This window comes from Triticum urartu, chromosome 5A, assembly GCF_056163025.1.
Source record: "Triticum urartu cultivar PI428250 chromosome 5A, HENAU_Tu73, whole genome shotgun sequence".
NCBI lineage: Eukaryota > Viridiplantae > Streptophyta > Magnoliopsida > Poales > Poaceae > Triticum > Triticum urartu.
Genome location: NC_141877.1, coordinates 128,397,963 through 128,420,013, shown reverse-complemented (window position 1 = coordinate 128,420,013; position 22,051 = coordinate 128,397,963). Strand labels below are relative to the sequence as shown.

The 22,051-nt window shown below is 43.2% G+C and overlaps 2 protein-coding genes across 2 annotated transcripts; one reads left to right on the top strand and one right to left on the bottom strand.

The window, feature by feature from the left end:
• Nucleotides 1–15,633: 15,633 nt before the first annotated feature.
• Nucleotides 15,634–17,014, bottom strand: LOC147970559 (uncharacterized). Its single transcript, XM_087522669.1, has 2 exons — nucleotides 16,566–17,014; nucleotides 15,634–16,494 (listed from the first exon to the last, which is right to left on the bottom strand). Exons 1-2 carry the CDS (start codon nucleotides 16,842–16,844, stop codon nucleotides 16,180–16,182), a joined length of 594 nt encoding a protein of 197 aa, XP_087378795.1. The 5' UTR covers nucleotides 16,845–17,014; the 3' UTR covers nucleotides 15,634–16,179.
• Nucleotides 17,015–17,454: 440 nt separating this feature from the next.
• On the top strand, nucleotides 17,455–18,636 carry LOC125555757 (uncharacterized). Its single transcript, XM_048718611.2, has one exon. It carries the CDS (start codon nucleotides 17,496–17,498, stop codon nucleotides 18,420–18,422), a length of 927 nt encoding a protein of 308 aa, XP_048574568.1. The 5' UTR covers nucleotides 17,455–17,495; the 3' UTR covers nucleotides 18,423–18,636.
• Nucleotides 18,637–22,051: the final 3,415 nt, after the last annotated feature.

Below are 22,051 nucleotides of genomic sequence, written 5' to 3'. Positions count from 1 at the left end.
TTGATCTTTCAAGTTCTTCATAGTGATAAGCAGATATAAATCCCAAGTGACTCAAAGAATAGAGCTATGCTCCCCGACAACGGTGCCAGAAAATAGTCTTGATAACCCACAAGTATAGGGGATCGCAACAGTTTTCAAGGGTAGAGTATTCAACCCAAATTTATTGATTCGACACAAGGGGAGCCAAAGAATATTCTCAAGTATTAGCAGCTGAGTTGTCAATTCAACCACACCTGGAAACTTAATATCTGTAGCAAAGTATTTAGTAGCAAAGTAATATGATAGTAGTGGTAACAATGGTAAAAGTAACAGTAGCAGTTTTGGTTTTATAGTGATTGTAACAGTAGCAGCGGAAAAGTAAATAAGCGAAGAATAATATATGAAAAGCTCGTAGGCAATGGATCAGTGATGGATAATTATGTCTGATGCGATTCCTCATGCAATGGTTATAACATAGGGTGACATAGAACTAGCTCCAGTTCATCAATGTAATGTAGGCATGTATTCCGAATAGTCATACGTGCTTATGGAAAAGAACTTGCATGACATTTTTTGTCCTACCCTCCCGCGGTAGCGGGGTCCTATTGGAAACTAAGGGATATTAAGTCCTCCTTTTAATAGATTACCAGACCAAAGCATTAACACTTAGTGAATACATGAACTCCTCAAACTACGGTCATCACCGGTAAGTATCCCAATTATTGTCACTTCGGGGTTAACGGATCATAACACATAATAGGTGACTATAGACTTGCAAGATAGGATCAAGAACTCACATATATTCATGAAAACATAATAGGTTCAGATCTAAAATCATGGCACTCGGGTCCTAGTGACAAGCATTAAGCATAGCAAAGTCATAGCAACATCAATCTCAGAACATAATGGATACTAGGGATCAAACCCTAACAAAACTAACTCGATTACATGATAAATCTCATCCAACCCATCACCGTCCAGCAAGCCTACGATGGAATTAATCACGCACGGCGGTGAGCATCATGAAATTGGTGGTGGAGGAAGGTTGATGATGACGATGGCGACGGATTCCCCTCTCCGGAGCCCCGAATGGACTCCAGATCAGCCCTCCCGAGAGAGTTTAGGGCTTGGCGGCGCCTCCGTATCGTAAAACGCAATGAATCCTTGTCTCTGATTTTTTTCTCCCCGAACACGAATATATGGAGTTGGAGTTGAGGTCGGTGGAGCGTCAGGGGGGCCACGAGGCAGGGGGGCGCGCCCAGGGGGTAGGCGCGCCCCCACCCTCATGGATAGGGTGTGGGCCCCGTGACATGGATCTAATCGCCAGTATTTTTTATATATTCCAAAAATAATCTCCGTTGATTTTCAGGTCGTTCCGAGAACTTTTATTTCTGCACAAAAATAACACCATGGCAATTCTGCTGAAAATAGCGTCATTCCAGGTTAGTTTCATTCAAATCATGCAATTTAGAGTCCAAAACAAGGGCAAAAGTGTTTGGAAAAGTAGATACGACGGAGACATATCAAACACAAAGAGAGAATCATGAAGCATGTGAAAAACATATTTAAGTTTAACATACTTCCTATGCATAGGCATTTTATAAGCAAACGAATTATCAAAACAAGCAAAGACTAGCATATGCAAGGAAGAAGAATAAAACATAGACAATCTCAACATAACGAGAGGTAATTTAGTAACATGAAAATTTCTACAACCATATTTTCCTCTCTCATAATAATTACATGCAGGATCATACTCAAACTCAACAACATAGCAATCATATAAAATTTTCTCTTCATGATCCACATGCATGCAAAGTTGACACTCTTCCAAAATAGTGGGATTATCATCAAATAAAGTCATGAACTCTCCAAACTCACTTTCATAAAAAAAATTATAAGATTGAACACTCTCCAAATATGTGGGATTATTTTTACCTAAAGTTGACGCTCTTCCAAACCCACTTTCAATATTATTGCAAACATTATTATCAATAGCATATTCATCATGAGGCTTGAATAAATTTTCAAGATCATAAGAAGCATCACCCCAATCATGATCACAATGAGTAGTGGACATAACAAGATCAACATCCCCAAGCTTGGGGTTTTGCATATCATTGAAACAATTGACATTAATAGAATTTATAGTAAAATTATTGCAACCATGCTTTTCATTTAAGGATCTATCATGAATCACTTCATAAATATTTTCGTTTAACACTTCATCACAATTTTTAGATTCATAAATTTCAAGCAAAACTTCATAGAGATAATCTAGTGCACTCAAATCACTAGCAATTTGTTCATCATAATTGGATATTTTAAAAAGATAAGCAAGTGGATGATGATCCATATCAATAGATTTTTAGCAAGCAAAGATGCAAGCAAACATAAGATCCAATGAGAAAAGGGCAAACGAAAAGAGGGCAAATAAAACGGCAATTTTTTGTGAAGCAGGGGAGATTAAAACGAGAGCCAAATGGCAAATAATGTAAATTGCAAGGATATGAGATTTGTGATTAGGAACCTGATAGATGTTGATGATGTCTCCCCGGTAAATGCGCCAGAAATTCCTTTTGATGCGGCTTAAAATACGTCGGTATTTCCCCAAAGAGGAAGGGATGATGCAGCACATCTACGGTAGGTATTTCCCTTAGTGATGAGACCAAGGTTGTCGAACCAATAGGATAACCACGCAACACTACGTGAACGGCACTTGCACACAAAGAACAAATACTTGCAACTCGACGTAAAAGAGGGGTTGTCAGTCCCTCTCGGGTAAAAGATGGGTAAAATTGTAGTAGATTGGATAAATAGATCTCGCGGGAACACGAGAGAAAATAAATAATAATAAATTTCAGCAAGACATTTTTAGGTTTTTGGATTGATAGATATGAAAATAAAAGCAAATAAAAATATATCTCAAAGGCAAATATGATAAAGAAGAGACCTGGGGACCGTAGATTTCACTAGTGGCTTCTCTCAAGAAAAATAGCATACAATGGGTAAGCAAATTACTGTTGGGTAAATTATAGAACTTCAAATAATTATGACGATATCCAGGCAATGATCATTATATAGGCATCACGTCCAAGATTAGTAGACCGACTCCTGCCTGCATCTACTACTATTACTCCACACACCGACCTCTATCCAGCATGCATCTAGTGTATTAAGTTCATGGAGAAACAGAGTAATGCAATAAGAACGATGAAATGATGTAGACAAGATCTACTCATATAGGAATAGACCCCATCTTGTTATCCTTAGTAGCAATGATACATACGTGTCATTTCCCCTTCTATCACTGGGATTGAGCACCATAATATCAAACCCATCACAAAGCACCTCTTCCCATGCCAAGGAAAATCGATCTAGTCGGCCTAACTAAACCAAAGATTCGAAGAATAAATACGAGGATATAAGTAATCATGCATATAAGAGATCAAAAGACTCAAATAACTTTATGGATAAAAACATAGATCTGATCATAAACTCAAAGTTCATCGGATCCCAACAAACACACCGCAAAAAGAGTTATATCAAATAGATCTCTAAGAGACCATTGTATTGAGAATCAAAAGAGAGAGAGAGAGAGGAAGCCATCTAGCTACTAACTACGGACCCGTAGGTCTACAATGAACTACTCACGCATCATCGTAGAGGCACCAATGAGGATGATGAACCCCTCCGTGATGGTGTGTAGATTGGATCTGTGGTTTCTGGAACTTGCGGCGGCTGGACTTGTGTTTCGTCAACTCCCCTAGGGTTTTTGGAATATTGGGGTATTTATAAAGCAAAGAGGTGGTGCGGGAGGCCGCCGAGGTGGGCACAACCCACCAGGGCGCGTTCGGGCCCTCAGGCACACCCAGGTGGGTTGTGCCCCCCTCGGGGCACCCCTCTGGTACTTCTTTGGCCCATCATGTGTCTTGTGGCCTAGAAAAAATCTCCAAAAAGTTTCGCTGCATTTGGACTCCATTTGGTATTGATTTTCTGCGAAGTAAAAAACAAGCAAAAAACAACAACTGGCACTGGGCACTATGTCAATAGGTTAGTCCGAAAAATGATATAAAGTTGCTATAAAATGATTGTAAAACATCCAAGAATGATAATATAACAGCATGGAACAATCAAAAATTATAGATACATTGGAGACGTATCAAGGGTTTACTTGTAGCCATTTCTGAAGGAAATATGCCCTAGAGGCAATAATAAAGTTATTATTTATTTCCTTATATCATGATAAAAAGTTTATTATTCATGCTAGAATTGTATTAACCGGAAACATAATACATGTGTGAATACATAGACAAACAGAGTGTCACTAGTATGCCTCTACTAGACTAGCTTGTTAATCAAAGATGGTTATGTTTCCTAACCATGGACAAAGAGTTGTCATTTGATTAACAGGATCACATCATTAGTTGAATGATCTGATTGACATTACCCATTCCATTAGCTTAGCACCCGATCGTTTAGTATGTTGCTATTGCTTTCTTCATGACTTATACATGTTCCTATGACTATGAGATTATGCAACTCCCGTTTGCCAGAGGAACACTTTGTGTGCTACCAAACGTCACAACGTAACTGGGTGATTATAAAGGAGCTCTACAGGTGTCTCCAAAGGTACATGTTGGGTTGGCGTATTTCGAGATTAGGATTTGTAACTCCGATTGTCGGATAGGTATCTCTGGGCCCTCTCGGTAATGCACATCACTTAAGCCTTGCAAGCATTGCAACTAATGAGTTAGTTGCGGGATGATGTATTACAGAACGAGTAAAGAGACTTGCCGGTAACGAGATTGAACTAGGTATTGGACACCGACGATCGAATCTCGGGCAAGTAACATACCGATGACAAAGGGAACAACGTATGTTGTTATGCGGTCTGACCGATAAAGATCTTCGTAGAATATGTAGGAGCCAATATGGGCATCCAGGTCCCGCTATTGGTTATTGACCGGAGACGTGTCTCGGTCATGTCTACATTGTTCTCGAACCCGTAGGGTCCGCACGCTTAAGGTTTCGATGACAGTTATATTATGAGTTTATACGTTTTGATGTACCGAAGGTTGTTCGGAGTCCCGGATGTGATCACGGACATGACGAGGAGTCTCGAAATGGTTGAGACATAAAGATTGATATATTCGAAGCCTATGTTTGGATATCGGAAGTGTTCCAGGTGAAATCGGGATTTTACCGGAGTACCGGGAGGTTACCGGAACCCCCCGGGAGCTATATGGGCCTTAGTGGGCCTTAGTGGAAAAGAGAAGGGGCAGCCCAAGATGGGCCGCACGCCCCTCCCCTCCCTTGGTCCGAATAGGACAAGGAGAGGGGGCCGGCCCCCTCTCTCTTTTCCCCCCTCCGCGAATCCTATTCCAACTAGGATTGGGGGGGGGGAATCCTACTCCCAGAGGGAGTAGGACTCCTCCTGGCGTGCCTCTCCTAGGCCGGCCACCCCCCCCCCCTTGATCCTTTATATACAGAGGCAGGGGAACCCCAGAAAAACACAAGTTGATCCACGTGATCTTATTCTTAGCCGTGTGCGGCGCCCCCTGCCATCATAGTCCTCGATAATATTGTAGCGGTGCTTAGGCGAAGCCCTGCGACAGTAGTACATCAAGATCGTCACCACGCCGTCGTGCTGACGGAACTCTTCCCCGACACTTTGCTGGATCGGAGTCCGGGGATCGTATCCGAGCTGAACGTGTGCTAGAACTCGGAGGTGCCGTAGTTTCAGTGCTTGATCGGTCGGGCCGTGGAGACGTACGACTACATCAACCAAACGCTTCCGTTGTTGATCTACAAGGGTACGTAGATCACACTCTCCCCCTCTCGTTTCTATGCATCACTATGATCTTGCGTGAGCGTAGGAAATTTTTGAAATTACTACGAAACCCAACAGTGGCATCCGAGCCTAGGTTTTATATGTTGATGTTATATGCACGAGTAGAACACAAGTGAGTTGTGGGCGATATAAGTCATACAGCTTACCAGCATGTCATACTTTGGTTCGGCGGTATTGTTGGATGAAGCGGCCCAGACCGACTTTACGCGTACGCTTACGCGAGACCGGTTCTCCCGACGTGCTTTGCACATAGGTGGCTTGCGGGTGACAGTTTCTCCAACTTTAGTTGAACCGAGTGTGGCTACGCCCGGTCCTTGCGAAGGTTAAAATAGCACCAACTTGACAAACTATCGTTGTGGTTTTGATGCGTAGGTAAGATTGGTTCTTGCTTAAGCCCGTAGCAGCCACGTAAAACATGCAACAACAAAGTAGAGGACGTCTAACTTGTTTTTGCAGGGCATGTTGTGATGTGATATGGTCAAGACATGATGCTAAATTTTATTGTATGAGATGATCATGTTTTGTAACCGAGTTATCGGCAACCGGCAGGAGCCATAGGGTTGTCGCTTTATTGTATGCAATGCAATCGCGCTGTAATGCTTTACTTTATCACTAAGCGGTAGCGATAGTCGTGGAAGCATAAGATTGGCGAGACGACAACGATGCTACGATGGAGATCAAGGTGTCGCGCAGGTGACGATGGTGATCATGACGGTGCTTCAAAGATGGAGATCACAAGCACAAGATGATGATGGCCATATCATATCACTTATATTGATTGCATGTGATGTTTATCTTTTATGCATCTTATCTTGCTTTGATTGACGGTAGCATTATAAGATGATCTCTCACTAAATTATCAAGAAGTGTTCTCCCTGAGTATGCACCGTTGCGAAAGTTCTTCGTGCTGAGACACCACGTGATGATCGGGTGTGATAGGCTCTACGTTCAAATACAACGGGTGCAAAACAGTTGCACACGCGGAATACTCAGGTTATACTTGACGAGCCAAGCATATATAGATATGGCCTCGGAACACGGAGACCGAAAGGTCGAACGTGAATCATATAGTAGATATGATCAACATAGTGATGTTCACCAATGAAACTACTCCATCTCACGTGATGATCGGACATGGTTTAGTTGATTTGGATCACGTAATCACTTATAGGATTAGAGGGATGTCTATCTAAGTGGGAGTTCTTTAAGTAATATGATTAATTAAACCTAAATTTATCATGAACTTAGTACCTGATAGTATCTTGCTTGTTTATGTATGATTGTAGATATATGGCCCGTGTTGTTGTTCCGTTGAATTTTAATGCGTTCCTTGAGAAAGCAAAGTTGAAAGATGATGGTAGCAATTACACGGACTGGGTCCGTAACTTGAGGATTATCCTCATTGCTGCACAGAAGAATTACGTCCTGGAAGCACCGCTGGGTGCCAGGCCTGCTGCTGGAGCAACACCAGATGTTGTGAACGTCTGGCAGAGCAAAGCTGATGACTACTCGATAGTTCAGTGTGCCATGATTTACGGCTTAGAACCGGGACTTCAACGACGTTTTGAACGTCATGGAGCATATGAGATGTTCCAGGAGTTGAAGTTAATATTTCAAGCAAATGCCCGGATTGAGAGATATGAAGTCTCCAATAAGTTCTATAGCTGCAAGATGGAGGAGAACAGTTCTGTCAGTGAGCATATACTCAAAATGTCTGGGTATAATAATCACTTGATTCAAATGGGAGTTAATCTTCCAGATGATTGCGTCATTGACAGAATTCTCCAATCACTGCCACCAAGCTACAAGAGCTTCGTGATGAACTATAATATGCAAGGGATGAATAAGACTATTCTCGAGCTCTTCGCAATGCTGAAAGCTGCGGAGGTAGAAATCAAAAAGGAGCATCAAGTGTTGATGGTCAACAAGACCACTAGTTTCAAGAAAAAGGGCAAAGGGAAGAAGAAGGGGAACTTCAAGAAGAACAGCAAGCAAGTTGCTGCTCAAGAGAAGAAACCCAAGTCTGGACCTAAGCCTGAAACTGAGTGCTTCTACTGCAAGCAGACTGGTCACTGGAAGCGGAACTGCCCCAAGTATTTGGCGGATAAGAAGGATGGCAAGGTGAACAAAGGTATATGTGATATACATGTTATTGATGTGTACCTTACTAATGCTTGCAGTAGCACCTGGGTATTTGATACTGGTTCTGTTGCTAATATTTGCAACTCGAAACAGGGACTACGGATTAAGCGAAGATTGGCTAAGGACGAGGTGACGATGCACGTGGGAAACAGTTCCAAAGTCGATGTGATCGCGGTCGGCACGCTACCTCTACATCTACCTTCGGGATTAATATTAGACCTAAATAATTGTTATTTAGTGCCAGCGTTAAGCATGAACATTATATCTGGATCTTGTTTGATGCGAGACGGTTATTCATTTAAATCAGAGAATAATGGTTGTTCTATTTATATGAGTAATATCTTTTATGGTCATGCACCCTTGAAGAGTGGTCTATTCTTATTGAATCTCGATAGTAGTAACACACATATTCATAATGTTGAAGCCAAAAGATGCAGAGTTGATAATGATAGTGCAACTTATTTGTGGCACTGCCGTTTAGGTCATATCGGTGTAAAGCGCATGAAGAAACTTCATACTAATGGACTTTTGGAACCACTTGATTATGAATCAATTGGTACTTGCGAACCGTGCCTCATGGGCAAGATGACTAAAACGCCGTTCTCCGGTACTATGGAGAGAGCAACAGATTTGTTGGAAATCATACATACAGATGTATGTGGTCCGATGAATATTGAGGCTCGTGGCGGATATTGCTATTTTCTCACCTTCACAGATGATTTAAGCAGATATGGGTACATCTACTTAATGAAACATAAGTCTGAAACGTTAAAAGTTCAAAGAATTTCAGAGTGAAGTTGAAAATCATCGTAACAAGAAAATAAAGTTTCTACGATCTGATCGTGGAGGAGAATATTTGAGTTACGAGTTTGGTGTACATTTGAAACAATGCGGAATAGTTTCACAACTCACGCCACCCGGAACACCACAGCGTAATGGTGTGTTCGAACGTCGTAATCGTACTTTACTAGATATGGTGCGATCTATGATGTGTCTTACTGATTTACCGCTATCGTTTTGGGGTTATGCTTTGGAGACGGCCGCATTCACGTTAAATAGGGCACCATCAAAATCCGTTGAGACGACGCCTTATGAACTATGGTTTGGCAAGAAACCAAAGTTGTCGTTTCTAAAAGTTTGGGGCTGCGATGCTTATGTGAAAAAGCTTCAACCTGATAAGCTCGAACCCAAATCGGAGAAATGTGTCTTCATAGGATATTCAAAGGAGACTATTGGATACACCTTCTATCATAGATCTGAAGACAAGACTTTTGTTGCTAAGTTCGGAAACTTTCTAGAGAAGGAGTTTCTCTCGAAAGAAGTGAGTGGGAGGAAAGTAGAACTTGACGAGGTAACTGTACCTGCTCCCTTATTGGAAAGTAGTGCATCACAGAAAACTGTTTCTGTGACACCTACACCAATTAGTGAGGAAGCTAATGATAATGATCATGAAACTTCAGAACAAGATACTACTGAACCTCGTAGATCAACCAGAGTGAGATCCGCACCAGAGTGGTACGGTAATCCTGTTCTGGAAGTCATGCTACTAGATCATGATGAACCTACGAACTATGAAGAAGCGATGGTGAGCCCAGATTCCGCAAAATGGCTTGAAGCCATGAAATCTGAGATGGGATCCATGTATGAGAACAAAGTATGGACTTTGGTTGACTTGCCCAATGATCGGCAAGCAATTGAGAATAAATGGATCTTCAAGAAGAAGACTGACGCCGACGGTAATATTACTATCTACAAAGCTCGACTTGTCGCAAAAGGGTTTCGGCAAGTTCAAGGGATTGACTACGATGAGACCTTCTCACCTGTAGCAATGCTTAAGTCTATCCGAATCATGTTAGCAATTGCCGCATTTTATGATTATGAAATTTGGCAGATGGATGTCAAAACTGCATTCCTGAATGGATTTCTGGAAGAAGAGTTGTATATGATGCAACCGGAAGGTTTTGTCGATCCAAAGGGGGCTAACAAAGTGTGCAAGCTCCAGCGATCCATTTATGGACTGGTGCAAGCCTCTCGGAGTTGGAATAAACGCTTTGATAGTGTGATCAAAGCATTTGGTTTTATACAGACTTTTGGAGAAGCCTGTATTTACAAGAAAGTGAGTGGGAGCTCTATAGCATTTCTGATATTATATGTGGATGACATATTACTGATTGGAAATGATATAGAATTTTTGGATAGCATAAAGGGATACTTGAATAAGATTTTTTTCAATGAAAGACCTCGGTGAAGCTGCTTACATATTAGGCATAAAGATCTATAGAGATAGATCGAGACGTTTAATTGGACTTTCACAGAGCACATACCTTGACAAGATTTTGAAGAAGTTCAAAATGGATCAAGCAAAGAAAGGGTTCTTGCCTGTGTTACAAGGTGTGAAGTTGAGTCGGACTCAATGCCCGACCACTGCAGAAGATAGAGAGAAGATGAAAGATGTTCCCTATGCTTCAGCCATAGGCTCTATCATGTATGCAATGCTGTGTACCAGACCTGATGTGTGCCTTGCTATAAGTCTAGCAGGGAGGTACCAAAGTAATCCAGGAGTGGATCACTGGACAGCGGTCAAGAACATCCTGAAGTACTTGAAAACGACTAAGGATATGTTTCTCATATATGGAGGTGACAAAGAGCTCATCGTAAACGGTTACGTTGATGCAAGCTTTGACACTGATCCGGACGATTCTAAATCGCAAACCGGATACGTGTTTACATTAAACGGTGGAGCTGTCAGTTGGTGCGGTTCTAAACAAAGCGTCGTGGCGGGATCTACGTATGAAGCGGAATACATAGCTGCTTCGGAAGCAACAAATGAAGGAGTCTGGATGAAGGAGTTCATATCCGATCTAGGTGTCGTACCTAGTGCATCGGGTCCAATGAAAATCTTTTGTGACAATACAGGTGCAATTGCCTTAGCGAAGGAATCCAGATTTCACAAGAGAACCAAGCACATCAAGAGACGCTTCAATTCCATCCGGGATCTAGTCCAGGTGGGAGACATAGAGATTTGCAAGATACATACGGATCTGAATGTTGCAGACCCGTTGACTAAGCCTCTTCCACGAGCAAAACATGATCAGCACCAAGGCTCCATGGGTGTTAGAATCATTACTGTGTAATCTAGATTACTGACTCTAGTGCAAGTGGGAGACTGAAGGAAATATGCCCTAGAGGCAATAATAAAGTTATTATTTATTTCCTTATATCATGATAAAAAGTTTATTATTCATGCTAGAATTGTATTAACCGGAAACATAATACATGTGTGAATACATAGACAAACAGAGTGTCACTAGTATGCCTCTACTAGACTAGCTTGTTAATCAAAGATGGTTATGTTTCCTAACCATGGACAAAGAGTTGTCATTTGATTAACAGGATCACATCATTAGTTGAATGATCTGATTGACATGACCCATTCCATTAGCTTAGCACCCGATCGTTTAGTATGTTGCTATTGCTTTCTTCATGACTTATACATGTTCCTATGACTATGAGATTATGCAACTCCCATTTGCCAGAGGAACACTTTGTGTGCTACCAAACGTCACAACGTAACTGGGTGATTATAAAGGAGCTCTATAGGTGTCTCCAAAGGTACATGTTGGGTTGGCGTATTTCGAGATTAGGATTTGTCACTCCGATTGTCGGAGAGGTATCTCTGGGCCCTCTCGGTAATGCACATCACTTAAGCCTTGCAAGCATTGCAACTAATGAGTTAGTTGCGGGATGATGTATTACAGAACGAGTAAAGAGACTTGCCGGTAACGAGATTGAACTAGGTATTGGATACCGACGATCGAATCTCGGGCAAGTAACATACCGATGACAAAGGGAACAACATATGTTGTTATGCGGTCTGACCGATAAAGATCTTCGTAGAATATGTAGGAGCCAATATGGGCATCCAGGGCCCGCTATTGGTTATTGACCGGAGACGTGTCTTGGTCATGTCTACATTGTTCTCGAACCCGTAGGGTCCGCACGCTTAAGGTTTCGATGACAGTTATATTATGAGTTTATACGTTTTGATGTACCGAAGGTTGTTCGGAGTCCCGAATGTGATCACGGACATGACGAGGAGTCTCGAAATGGTCGAGACATAAAGATTGATATATTGGAAGCCTATGTTTGGATATAGGAAGTGTTCCGGGTGAAATCGGGATTTTACCGGAGTACCAGGAGGTTACCGGAACCCCCCGGGAGCTATATGGGCCTTAGTGGGCCTTAGTGGAAAAGAGAAGGGGCAGCCCAAGATGGGCCGCACGCCCCTCCCCTCCCTTGGTCCGAATAGGACAAGGAGAGGGGGCCGGCCCCCCTCTCTCTTTTCCCCCCTCCGCGAATCCTATTCCAACTAGGATTGGGGGGGGGGGAATCCTAGTCCCAGAGGGAGTAGGACTCCTCCTGGCGCGCCTCTCCTAGGCCGGCCGCACCCCCCCCCCTTGATCCTTTATATACGGAGGCAGGGGAACCCCAGAAAAACACAAGTTGATCCACGTGATCTTATTCTTAGCCGTGTGCGGCGCCCCCTGCCACCATAGTCCTCGATAATATTGTAGTGGTGCTTAGGCGAAGCCCTGTGACAGTAGTACATCAAGATCGTCACCACGCCGTCGTGTTGACGGAACTCTTCCCCGGCACTTTGCTGGATCGGAGTCCGGGGATCGTCATCGAGCTGAACGTGTGCTAGAACTCGGAGGTGCCGTAGTTTCGGTGCTTGATCGGTCGGGCCGTGGAGACGTACGACTACATCAACCAAACGCTTCCGTTGTCGATCTACAAGGGTACGTAGATCACACTCTCCCCCTCTCGTTGCTATGCATCACTATGATCTTGCGTGAGCGTAGGAAATTTTTTGAAATTACTACGAAACCCAACAATTTCAAAGTAAGAGTATCGATCCGACAGGGAGCACATGAATTAAGCGTTGCCTCTTGTAGTGAGTTTTGGATTTGTGTCTGAAAGTAATTGTAGACTATAAACAAAGTGAGGGCGGAAGTGAATAGTGATTTTGGTGTAGAGCGAACTAAAAGTAAATAAAATAAAATAAAATAGAAAACAACAGCATAAGTGACAAGTGGAAATGACAGAGGAATAAAGCATTCTCAAGGAGTCCGGAATCCCCATTTTTATGATTCTAGTGTAACCTATGCATCTACATAATATGGTCTACATATTTGAGGCACTCTTGACGATTATACTGGGCGGAGCCGGGTATAGTACATGTTCTACTCTAGGTTGAGTTCGTGCCACGCATGCCACCACCATAGTCCCCCCTTGCAGCTTATGACTAAGGTAATTAAGGGTTACCTCATGGATGAGACCTCTCTAAGGGTTCTTCGTAAATCCCCTCTCAATTGCAAAGGCTAGAAGCAAAGGCTTTTACTGTTACCTCGAATTACCTTCACGTCCTAACCTTTATAACGAAAGTGATACACTTCGTGGCCTTTCGGCGGTAATGCTAAGTGGGGCCCCTTCACAACATTCATGAAATTTATTAAAGTAAGCATTCAACAGAGGATCTCATATCCAATATAACATTTCAGATCCTATACATACCAAGGTTCATCCATATCCCCGGGAACTAGGGTTCTACTCACACATGGAGACAACAAACATCATAAGGGTTGCGATGGTAAACATGAATTAATCACACACGTAACACACAAGATGATCCACTAGGGTTCCTGATGTTATAATGAGATGGATTGGGATGCCGATGATGATGACAGTAGTGATGATGATGATGATGATGATGATGATGATGATGATGATGATGATGATGGTGATCCATGTGAGCACCCATATAAGCATAGACGATCAGATGGTACCGCATCTTTGGCTCTGTTACCGCGTCGCCTGGCGTCGAGGAAGCATGTGAGCAGTCATGCGACCACTGGTGGTCTTCTAATAGGTCATCCTTTATTCTGACATCTCCGCCGTTTCCGCATCCTTTGCATACGAGCGCTCATACGACCGTGGCTGGTCATATGGTGCGGCATCTTTGATTCTATTGGCCTCCTCGTGGAACTTTTCCTTAGGGAGATTTCCTCCCTAGAAAGCTAGTAAAGAGAATATCCAAGTCCACACAAAAACTTAGCGATTCAGCACTAAGTCAAATAGGTCTGACACAACAAAAAAACTTAATTAAGGCTAATATTGACATCTATTAGAGGACACATTATTATTCTACTATACCTGCCTTCTTCCTTCTGAATGTTTCAGCTTCTTCGATCGTGCTGAAACTTATTACCTCTTCTACCTCTCGTTCTTCCTTCTGTTCATCAGCAAGGTATAGCTTGAAGCATTGGTTGTTTATGATCCACGGGGCATCTTTTCCCCCTTTTAAGCAAACGTCTCTGGAATTGTAAACTTCTTCAATCTCATAGGGCCTTTCCCACCAAGATCTGAGCTTCCATGGAAACAACTTAAGAAGAGAATTAAATAGGAGGACTTTGTTCCCCGCAGCAAATGTTCGTTTCAAGATCTTTTGGTCGTGCCACATCTTAACTTTTTCTTTAAACAACCAGGCACTTTCATATGCATTACTCCAGAGCTCTCCTAAGGCGTGCATATCTAACATTCTCTTCTCCCTGCTTCTTTAAGATCAAAATTTACATTTTGACTGCCCAATAAGCTTTGTGCTCTAAATCTAGGGGTAAATGGCATGCCTTGTCGTATACCATCTTATATGGTGTCATGCCCATTGGGTTCTTGTAGGCGGTGCGGTAGGCCTAAAGGGTCTCATTTAACTTCCTTTCCCAATCTTTTCTGGATTTATGCACCATCTTCTATAGTATCATCTTTACCTCTCAGTTTATGAGTTTCACTTGGCCACTTGTTTGAGGATGATAAGAGAGAAACTATTCGGTGAGTAACTCCATACATATGAAGGATCCTCCTGAAAATTTCTTGTATAAAGTGAGATCCACTGTCAGTAATAAGAACTTTAGGTACTCCAGACCTGGGAAGAATTATGTCCTTTATCATTTTTAGTGAGGTTACAATGTCGGCGTGGTGCGTAGGGATTTCCTCAACCCACTTGGTAACATAATTTACAGCCACAAGAATGTGAGTATGCCCATCGGAGACTGGAAATGGTCCCAAATAATCTAGGCCACAAACATCAAAAGGTTCACAAACTAGATTATAGTTCATATGCATTTCTTGTCTTCTACCTATATTACATATGCGTTGACATGCATCACAACTTTTAACAAACCTGTGCCCATATCTGAAAAGTGTAGGCCAATAGAATCCTGATTGAAGTACTTTGGTAGTGGTTCAGCCCCCAACATGATGTCCTGCGTAAGGGCTACTGTGGCACTTAACAAGAATGACGTTCATCTCGTGTTCTGGAACACACCATCTAATCATATTATCTGGCCCATGCCAATAAAAAAAGATCATCCCAGAAGTAGTATTTTAACTCATTGAAGAACTTCTTTCTCTGGCGATAGTTCATCTTATGGCATGTACTTTCCTACAAAAAAGTTAGCATATTATGCAAACCAAGGATCTATCTTTTTAATCATAGCCAAACTCTTACCTGGAAAGGACTCATTTATTGGAACGGGTTCGTAAGGTATCCTCTCCATGGGTGATAGGTGATCTGCCACTTGGTTGTCTTCGCCCCTTCGATCTACTATCTGTAGATCAAACTCTTGAACAATATATATCGAATCAAACGGGGCTTAGCGTCCTTCTTTGTAACAAGATAACTAAGGCACGATGATCCGTATGCATAATTACTTTAGAGTTAATAATGTAAGGTCTAAATTTGTTACAAGCAAAGACAATGGCAAGTAATGCTTTCTTAGTTGTGGCTAAATGCTTTTGATCATCATCCAGGCTCCTACTAGCATAAAAGGCAACGTTAAGTTTTTTTACCATCTCGCCGTCCTAGGACAGCTCCAATAGCATAATTTCTAGCATCACACGTTATCTCAAAAGGTTCATCCCACTTCGGGGGCTGGATGATGGGAGCCATAATCAGTGCATCCCTAAGCTTTTCATAAGCATGTGTACAATTCTCACCAAAAGAATATGGTACATCTTTCTGCAAGAGGCCAGTCAAAGGTTCTGAAACCTTGGAGAAATCTTTAATAAACCTCCCATAGAAACTAGCATGCCCCATAAAAGTTTGCATTCCTTTTACATCTTGGGGATAAGCTAAATTTTCTATTACCTCAATTCTCTCTCAGTCTAAATAAAACCATAACCACAATTAGACACTTTAATAGAAATCCAATTTCCATAAGTGCTCCAACTAGTTGGATTAATATTTTCTCTATGTCTTCGTTGCACACACTGTTGCAGTTCTCTATCGGTTTCTTGAGCTTGCACACTTCATTCTTCCCCGCCTCCATACAATTGGACATTGCGTCGTCTCTATTCTCATCTCCTGTCTCAACTCTAGCAAGTAGTGTACGAACATCTAGCAAATTTCTTGCTATCAATAGATCGATGTACTCTTCATCCCAATACCAAAACTTGCATCCATCCTACACACAAGCAAACAATAAGCTACAAATTGCGACGAATCTGAAGAACAACCGAAGAAACAAGCACTCACCCCATCTTTTTTGCACTTGAAGGACACCCATCCAGGATGTTGCTCCATGGTCGAAACTCGGCGCAGCACCTGTCGCGGGTAGTGGTCACACTTGATGACCGGCAACGAGGAGCTGGCGAGCTGCTGGGCTAGGGTCGAGCCAGGCCGATGGCGATTGTGCGTAGTTGTGCCAGTGGTCGGTCGATGACTGAGCTCCGAGCGCCTAGGGAAGGAGGCCATACCGAGATGCAGTGCAGATTCGTTGCGGGGGTTGCGTGAGTCAGTACCCGTCGAATCCATCACAAACGCAATGTCGCCGATGAGAGAGGCCCAAATCCGGGTGGGTGGGGACCGTAGCGGGTCCTTCGGAGCGTCGGCGGTGGCGAGTGGTCGCCGGCGAAGGCGGGAATGGACAAGCCGGAGTAGATGCGGCGCGCGGGTAGGGTGAGAGCTGCCGAAGGGGGAGAAGATTTGTTAGTCTACCGCTCGGTGAAGGAGTATATTTAGGTGCCCGCCGAGTCAAGGAGTAATTTTTTAATCCTTTATTATAGTACAATTTATGAGTTCGGTTAGGTGCCAATTAGAGGTGTAAAATCAAAATTTTACTTCTTTATAACTTTTTAAGGGTTCGACTAGAGATGCCCAATAAGTAACATAAATGACTAATTACTAATCTAAATTACTTCCCATTGTATCTAGCCTTAGCAACAACACCGCAATACCAATCAAACGCGCCATAATCGGAAAATGTTAGGCGATGACGATCTTGATTTACCATTGCATTAATATACCCAATAACTATGCATCCAAAATTAATGTTGTGCTTCATCCAGTTCATTCACATTTATCATCAAGGGCTAAAACGCAAAGCGACCAACCAGCCTCTCTTAATAAGAAGAGCCTTTCTCACCTTCCCATCTCACTATCCCCACCACCCCACTCGCCTGCGCAATGGCCGCCGCCACGACCGACACCAGCTCCGGCGATCACTTCGCCGGCGCTTGCGGCGTGAGCGTTGGCAGCGCGTGCTCCACCCCCTTCGTCAGCGCACCGTCCACCCCCGCCCGCGACCCGTCGTTCCATGCCGCCGCCGGCTACTGCTTCAGCGCGCCGGCGAGCCCTGCACGAGGCCCCGGTGACTGCGACTACGATTTCGACTTCGACTTCTCGTCGCAGTTTCCGTCCCCGGCCGCCGCCGCGATGTCCTCAGCCGACGAGCTCTTCCACAACGGCCAGATCCGCCCAATGCGGCTCTCCTCGTTCCTCCTCCGTCCGCAGGCGCCCCCGCCCACCGCCGACCGCCCCAACGGTGATCGGATGCCGCCGCAGGAGGCATCGTCGCCATTGGACGAGCGCGGCCGTTTCCGGAGCCGGTCGGTGCATCGCAGGTCCCGCTCAGCCTCGCCATTCCGGGCACACTGGATGTCACCGTTATCTTCGCCCGCCCCGGCGAAAGAATCCGTACGGACGCCGACATCAGCGTCACGGTCGTCGTCCTCGTCATCGACGGCGTCGTCCGGGTCGTCCTCGGCCTCGGGAAGCTGCGGCCGGTGGCGGTTCTTGAAGAAGCTCATCCATCCGTACAAGTCCGACGGCTCCAAGCACCAACGTCCACCAACGCCAGCGAGCCCCAAGACGAACTCCCCGCTGGCAGCTCCCAACAAGAACCCCACCCCGGCGATGGGTAAGCGCGGGAGGAGGAGCTCGGCGCATGAGCGGCTCTACGAGGCGAGGCGGGCAGAGGCGGAGGATATGCGGCGGCGCACGTTCCTGCCGTACCGGCAGGCGCTGCTTCTCGGCTGCCTCGGGTTTGGTTCCGGCGGTTACAGCGCCATGCACGGCTTCGCCGCCGCCACCACCGGCAAGTCCAGGTCTTGACGCCAGACCGCCGACGCCTCCATGGACCACTAGCTCACGAGTGTCAAACAAGCAATACTCGTAACTTCCCTTGTAAAGTACTGCGGTGGCAAGAAGGAATGCAGTGGAAAAAGAAGGTTGACTTGTGTATAGAAAAGGGATTATTGTTCCCTTTTGTAGTAATTTTATTGTGATGTAAGTGTGGAATTCTGAAGAACAAAATTGGTGTTTTATATGCCCCGAATGCTCCTTCTTGTTGTTCTCATACTAGTTCTCAATGTTTATGGTTCCAGGAAGCCAAGAACGAAAGTCAATGTTTATGTTTCTATACTGGGGGCGCGAGTAATTTATTTTTACATTCTCAATTTTATGTTTACTTCAGCAGCTGCGATTTTCTGTTTTGAGATTGCTGTTCTTCACGGTAGATGTTTTGCAATAACTGAAAGATAAATGGTGCACACATTTGTTGGTGAGCTTCTCCAAGAACCAGGTTGAAAGTGAAACGAATGAGAAGTGAAAGAGCAGTAACTAAACCAAGGCAAGCTTTGTTGGTGTTCCAGCCTATGTAATGATGCTGTTGTGAACTGCTCCTACATTAGTGCTTTAATTAAGGGCAGGGACACGTGACTGGAAATGACACTTCTTTCTTATTTTGTTGCTTCTTGGGTTTAGTAACATAATCATAACACCGGGATGGGAAAAATCGATGGGTAAGACCAATTCACTGTAAATCCGGGCTCTCAAACGCTCATGGACAGTGATCGGGCATTCTTCAAATCGTGTCGTCCACATCCATATCTTTTATGTCCGAACCCCTATATCCATACTATAACTAGTAGAACGACTGTACGTTGCAACGAGCTTTTGGTAAATTTTAAGATCTACCCACGGAGGTAAAATAACTAAGAATAATGTCGTCTCAACTAACTCACGTCTTTTTCTTGACAATCAGCTAACACACATCAATAATATCGAAGCCTTCCCCACCTTCGGCCCTCAGTTAATTGGACATTCACAAGAGGGCGCGCCCCAGACTTGGTCATCTACGGCGTTGCGGCAGCCGAACATCGAGTTGGACGTGGGGGTGTAGGGAAGGAAACAAGCACGCAAGCAACAACGGCATCGCGACGGGCAGTCGTGCCACGGCCTTTACCTTTTCCTGGGCAACGACCAGAGGCCACCGTGCTCCTCTGCTCTCCCTCCTCTCTTCCATGCCTGGCAGCAAGATGGGACGAGATAGACAGGAGGCAACCCCTCGAGATCTAGATCGGGTGGAGTCAGGTTTGGAAAAAAAAAACTGAATCGGGAGGATTGAGGGAAGGAGATTGAAAATGAAATGGAATATAACAAATTAAAACTGAGAGAGACTAATTAGATGGTTTTATGTTTCATGAATGTGTCATGTCCAACAAACATGTTTATCCCAATTTCCAACCATTTCTTTCTATATGGCCACCAAGATGTTTTTGTTTACCCGAGCCACAAATTCCTTACAGCCCCACCCTCGAGCGAAAAATTATCTCTTCTTTCCTCATTTATCTTCTTTTGCCACTTGGTTTTTCATTATTCTCGTCATACAAGAATTGACTTGCTAGATACCTTCATCAAACTAATATGATACACTTTTACGGATCCACTAATATGAGTTCGTTATTATTTCATTACTAAAGAGGATGGAACTCTAAAATGCTAAACAACATGCTACACCAAATAATGTTAATTGGTTGTATAATCAACCAATCTGATTTAGAATTATAAGATCTTAGGAATTTAATTATAGAACCGATAATGTGTTTGTGTTGATTATTATATTTGATCACTTTTGCAACCAAGATCTTCCTGATATAAGCACTCACATTTTAAAGCAGATGCAGAGTAGCAGAAACGACCATTCTCTCTTTTTTCCTTCTTCTAGAAATCCGGCAATAGACTTATGATATACTCCCTCAATATAAGTCTTTTTAAAGATTCCCCTACGGACTATATACGGAGCAAATTGAGTGAATCTACATTCTAAAGTATGTCTATATACATTTGTATGTAGTCTATAGTGTAATTTCTAAAAAGACAAATATTTAGGAACAGAGGGAGTAGACTGCCCTGTTTCCTTTAGATGTAGGGTCCTCCTTGATTATGATGTAGGGTCTCGTCCAGCCATCCAAGGCCCTCCGTCGTCACTCCCTCCACATGACTACATCTTCCTCCTTGAGTTACCGCGCCTCCCGCGTCAGCCTAGGCGGCTGGGCGCCTGGTAGTTCCCGAGCGTTACTCGCCCAACCACATGATGCGCGACTCCATCACCAGCATGCCCTTGCACCACCTAATGCATGCCTCCTTCAGCGACCAACAGCGGCCACGGACGATGTCGACACGCGCTCAGCCCTCGACCACTGCTGCGTGCGCTGCTCTCCCTGCAACAGTGTATCAATTTTCTAAACGGTGTATCGATTAGCTCGGGTGTTCTACTTATGGCTGAAATAAATTATCTTTTTTTTACCCGATTGAAATTAAGTGAGTGCAAGACTACTTCACTATATCATACTACTAATCTATTCTAATTAGATTCAAAGATAATATAATAGCAAGACTCTAAAGTACCAAATTCTTTGAAAACACACATAAGAGAAACTTAGATAACTATGAACTCCGAATGCCCGAACAACGAATCAAAATTTTAGAATCTGCACAAGCATGAGCACAATTTTTTTATGGAGCCCAGGAAAGGTTTCATGGAGAACAAATATTCTATTCTACATAATGTATCACACTCCTTGGGACTTATTTATACAGTTTTTCGCTTTGCTCTGACCTAGCATGCTGACCAGCCCCCCATATTTTTGTTTTAGCTCTTTATCTCTCTGTTTTTATCTGTTCGATCAACATATCTCGTCCTGCAAGTAATATAACAACCGGTGGGGTGCTACCCCCCAATTATTCTTCAATGAAAATGGCTTTATTAATTTTCTTCCAATTTTTATCGTTGACAACAACAGCTAACTATCATGGATACATTTCCACTTCAAACATCAAATGGTGCATATGGTTTCTACTTCAGAAACCATATGAGCTTGTTATTATAATTCTAAAACCATATGAGCTTGTTATTATACTTCTGAAACCATATGTTATGTAGTATTTATACCTTCCAATACTCATTGCCAGTTGGAACGGTCCTTTCTTAGTTCTGTGGATACTGCAATATGCAATGCTATGTCGAACTGGACATATCCATTTAGGATTGCCCTTAGTTTATAGCACACTCTCAACATAATTGCAATAGTTATAAAGTCTCAGCCCAAAGATGGTAATGAAGTGAAAAGGAAAAAAAACAGCACACATATAATAACCCAGTTGTAGGGTCCATGCATAAAAAATAAACATATTCATTGATAATATGAAACATAATGTATATGAAAATTAGTCACCATGTATCAGACCGCAAACACAATAGTAGTACATGGATGGTGTTAATATTACCTTTTATTAAAAGAAAGACTGCAACATGATATATAAAATGACCAAGCAGTAGAACTGATGGCCAAACTTCTCAAAATTCTAGTAAGGAAATTTTGGGCAATCCTAAAAAAATTAAACAAGGCAGCAGCTAGTCATTTGCAATGCTTGATTGTACATGATACCTTGCCCTTTTA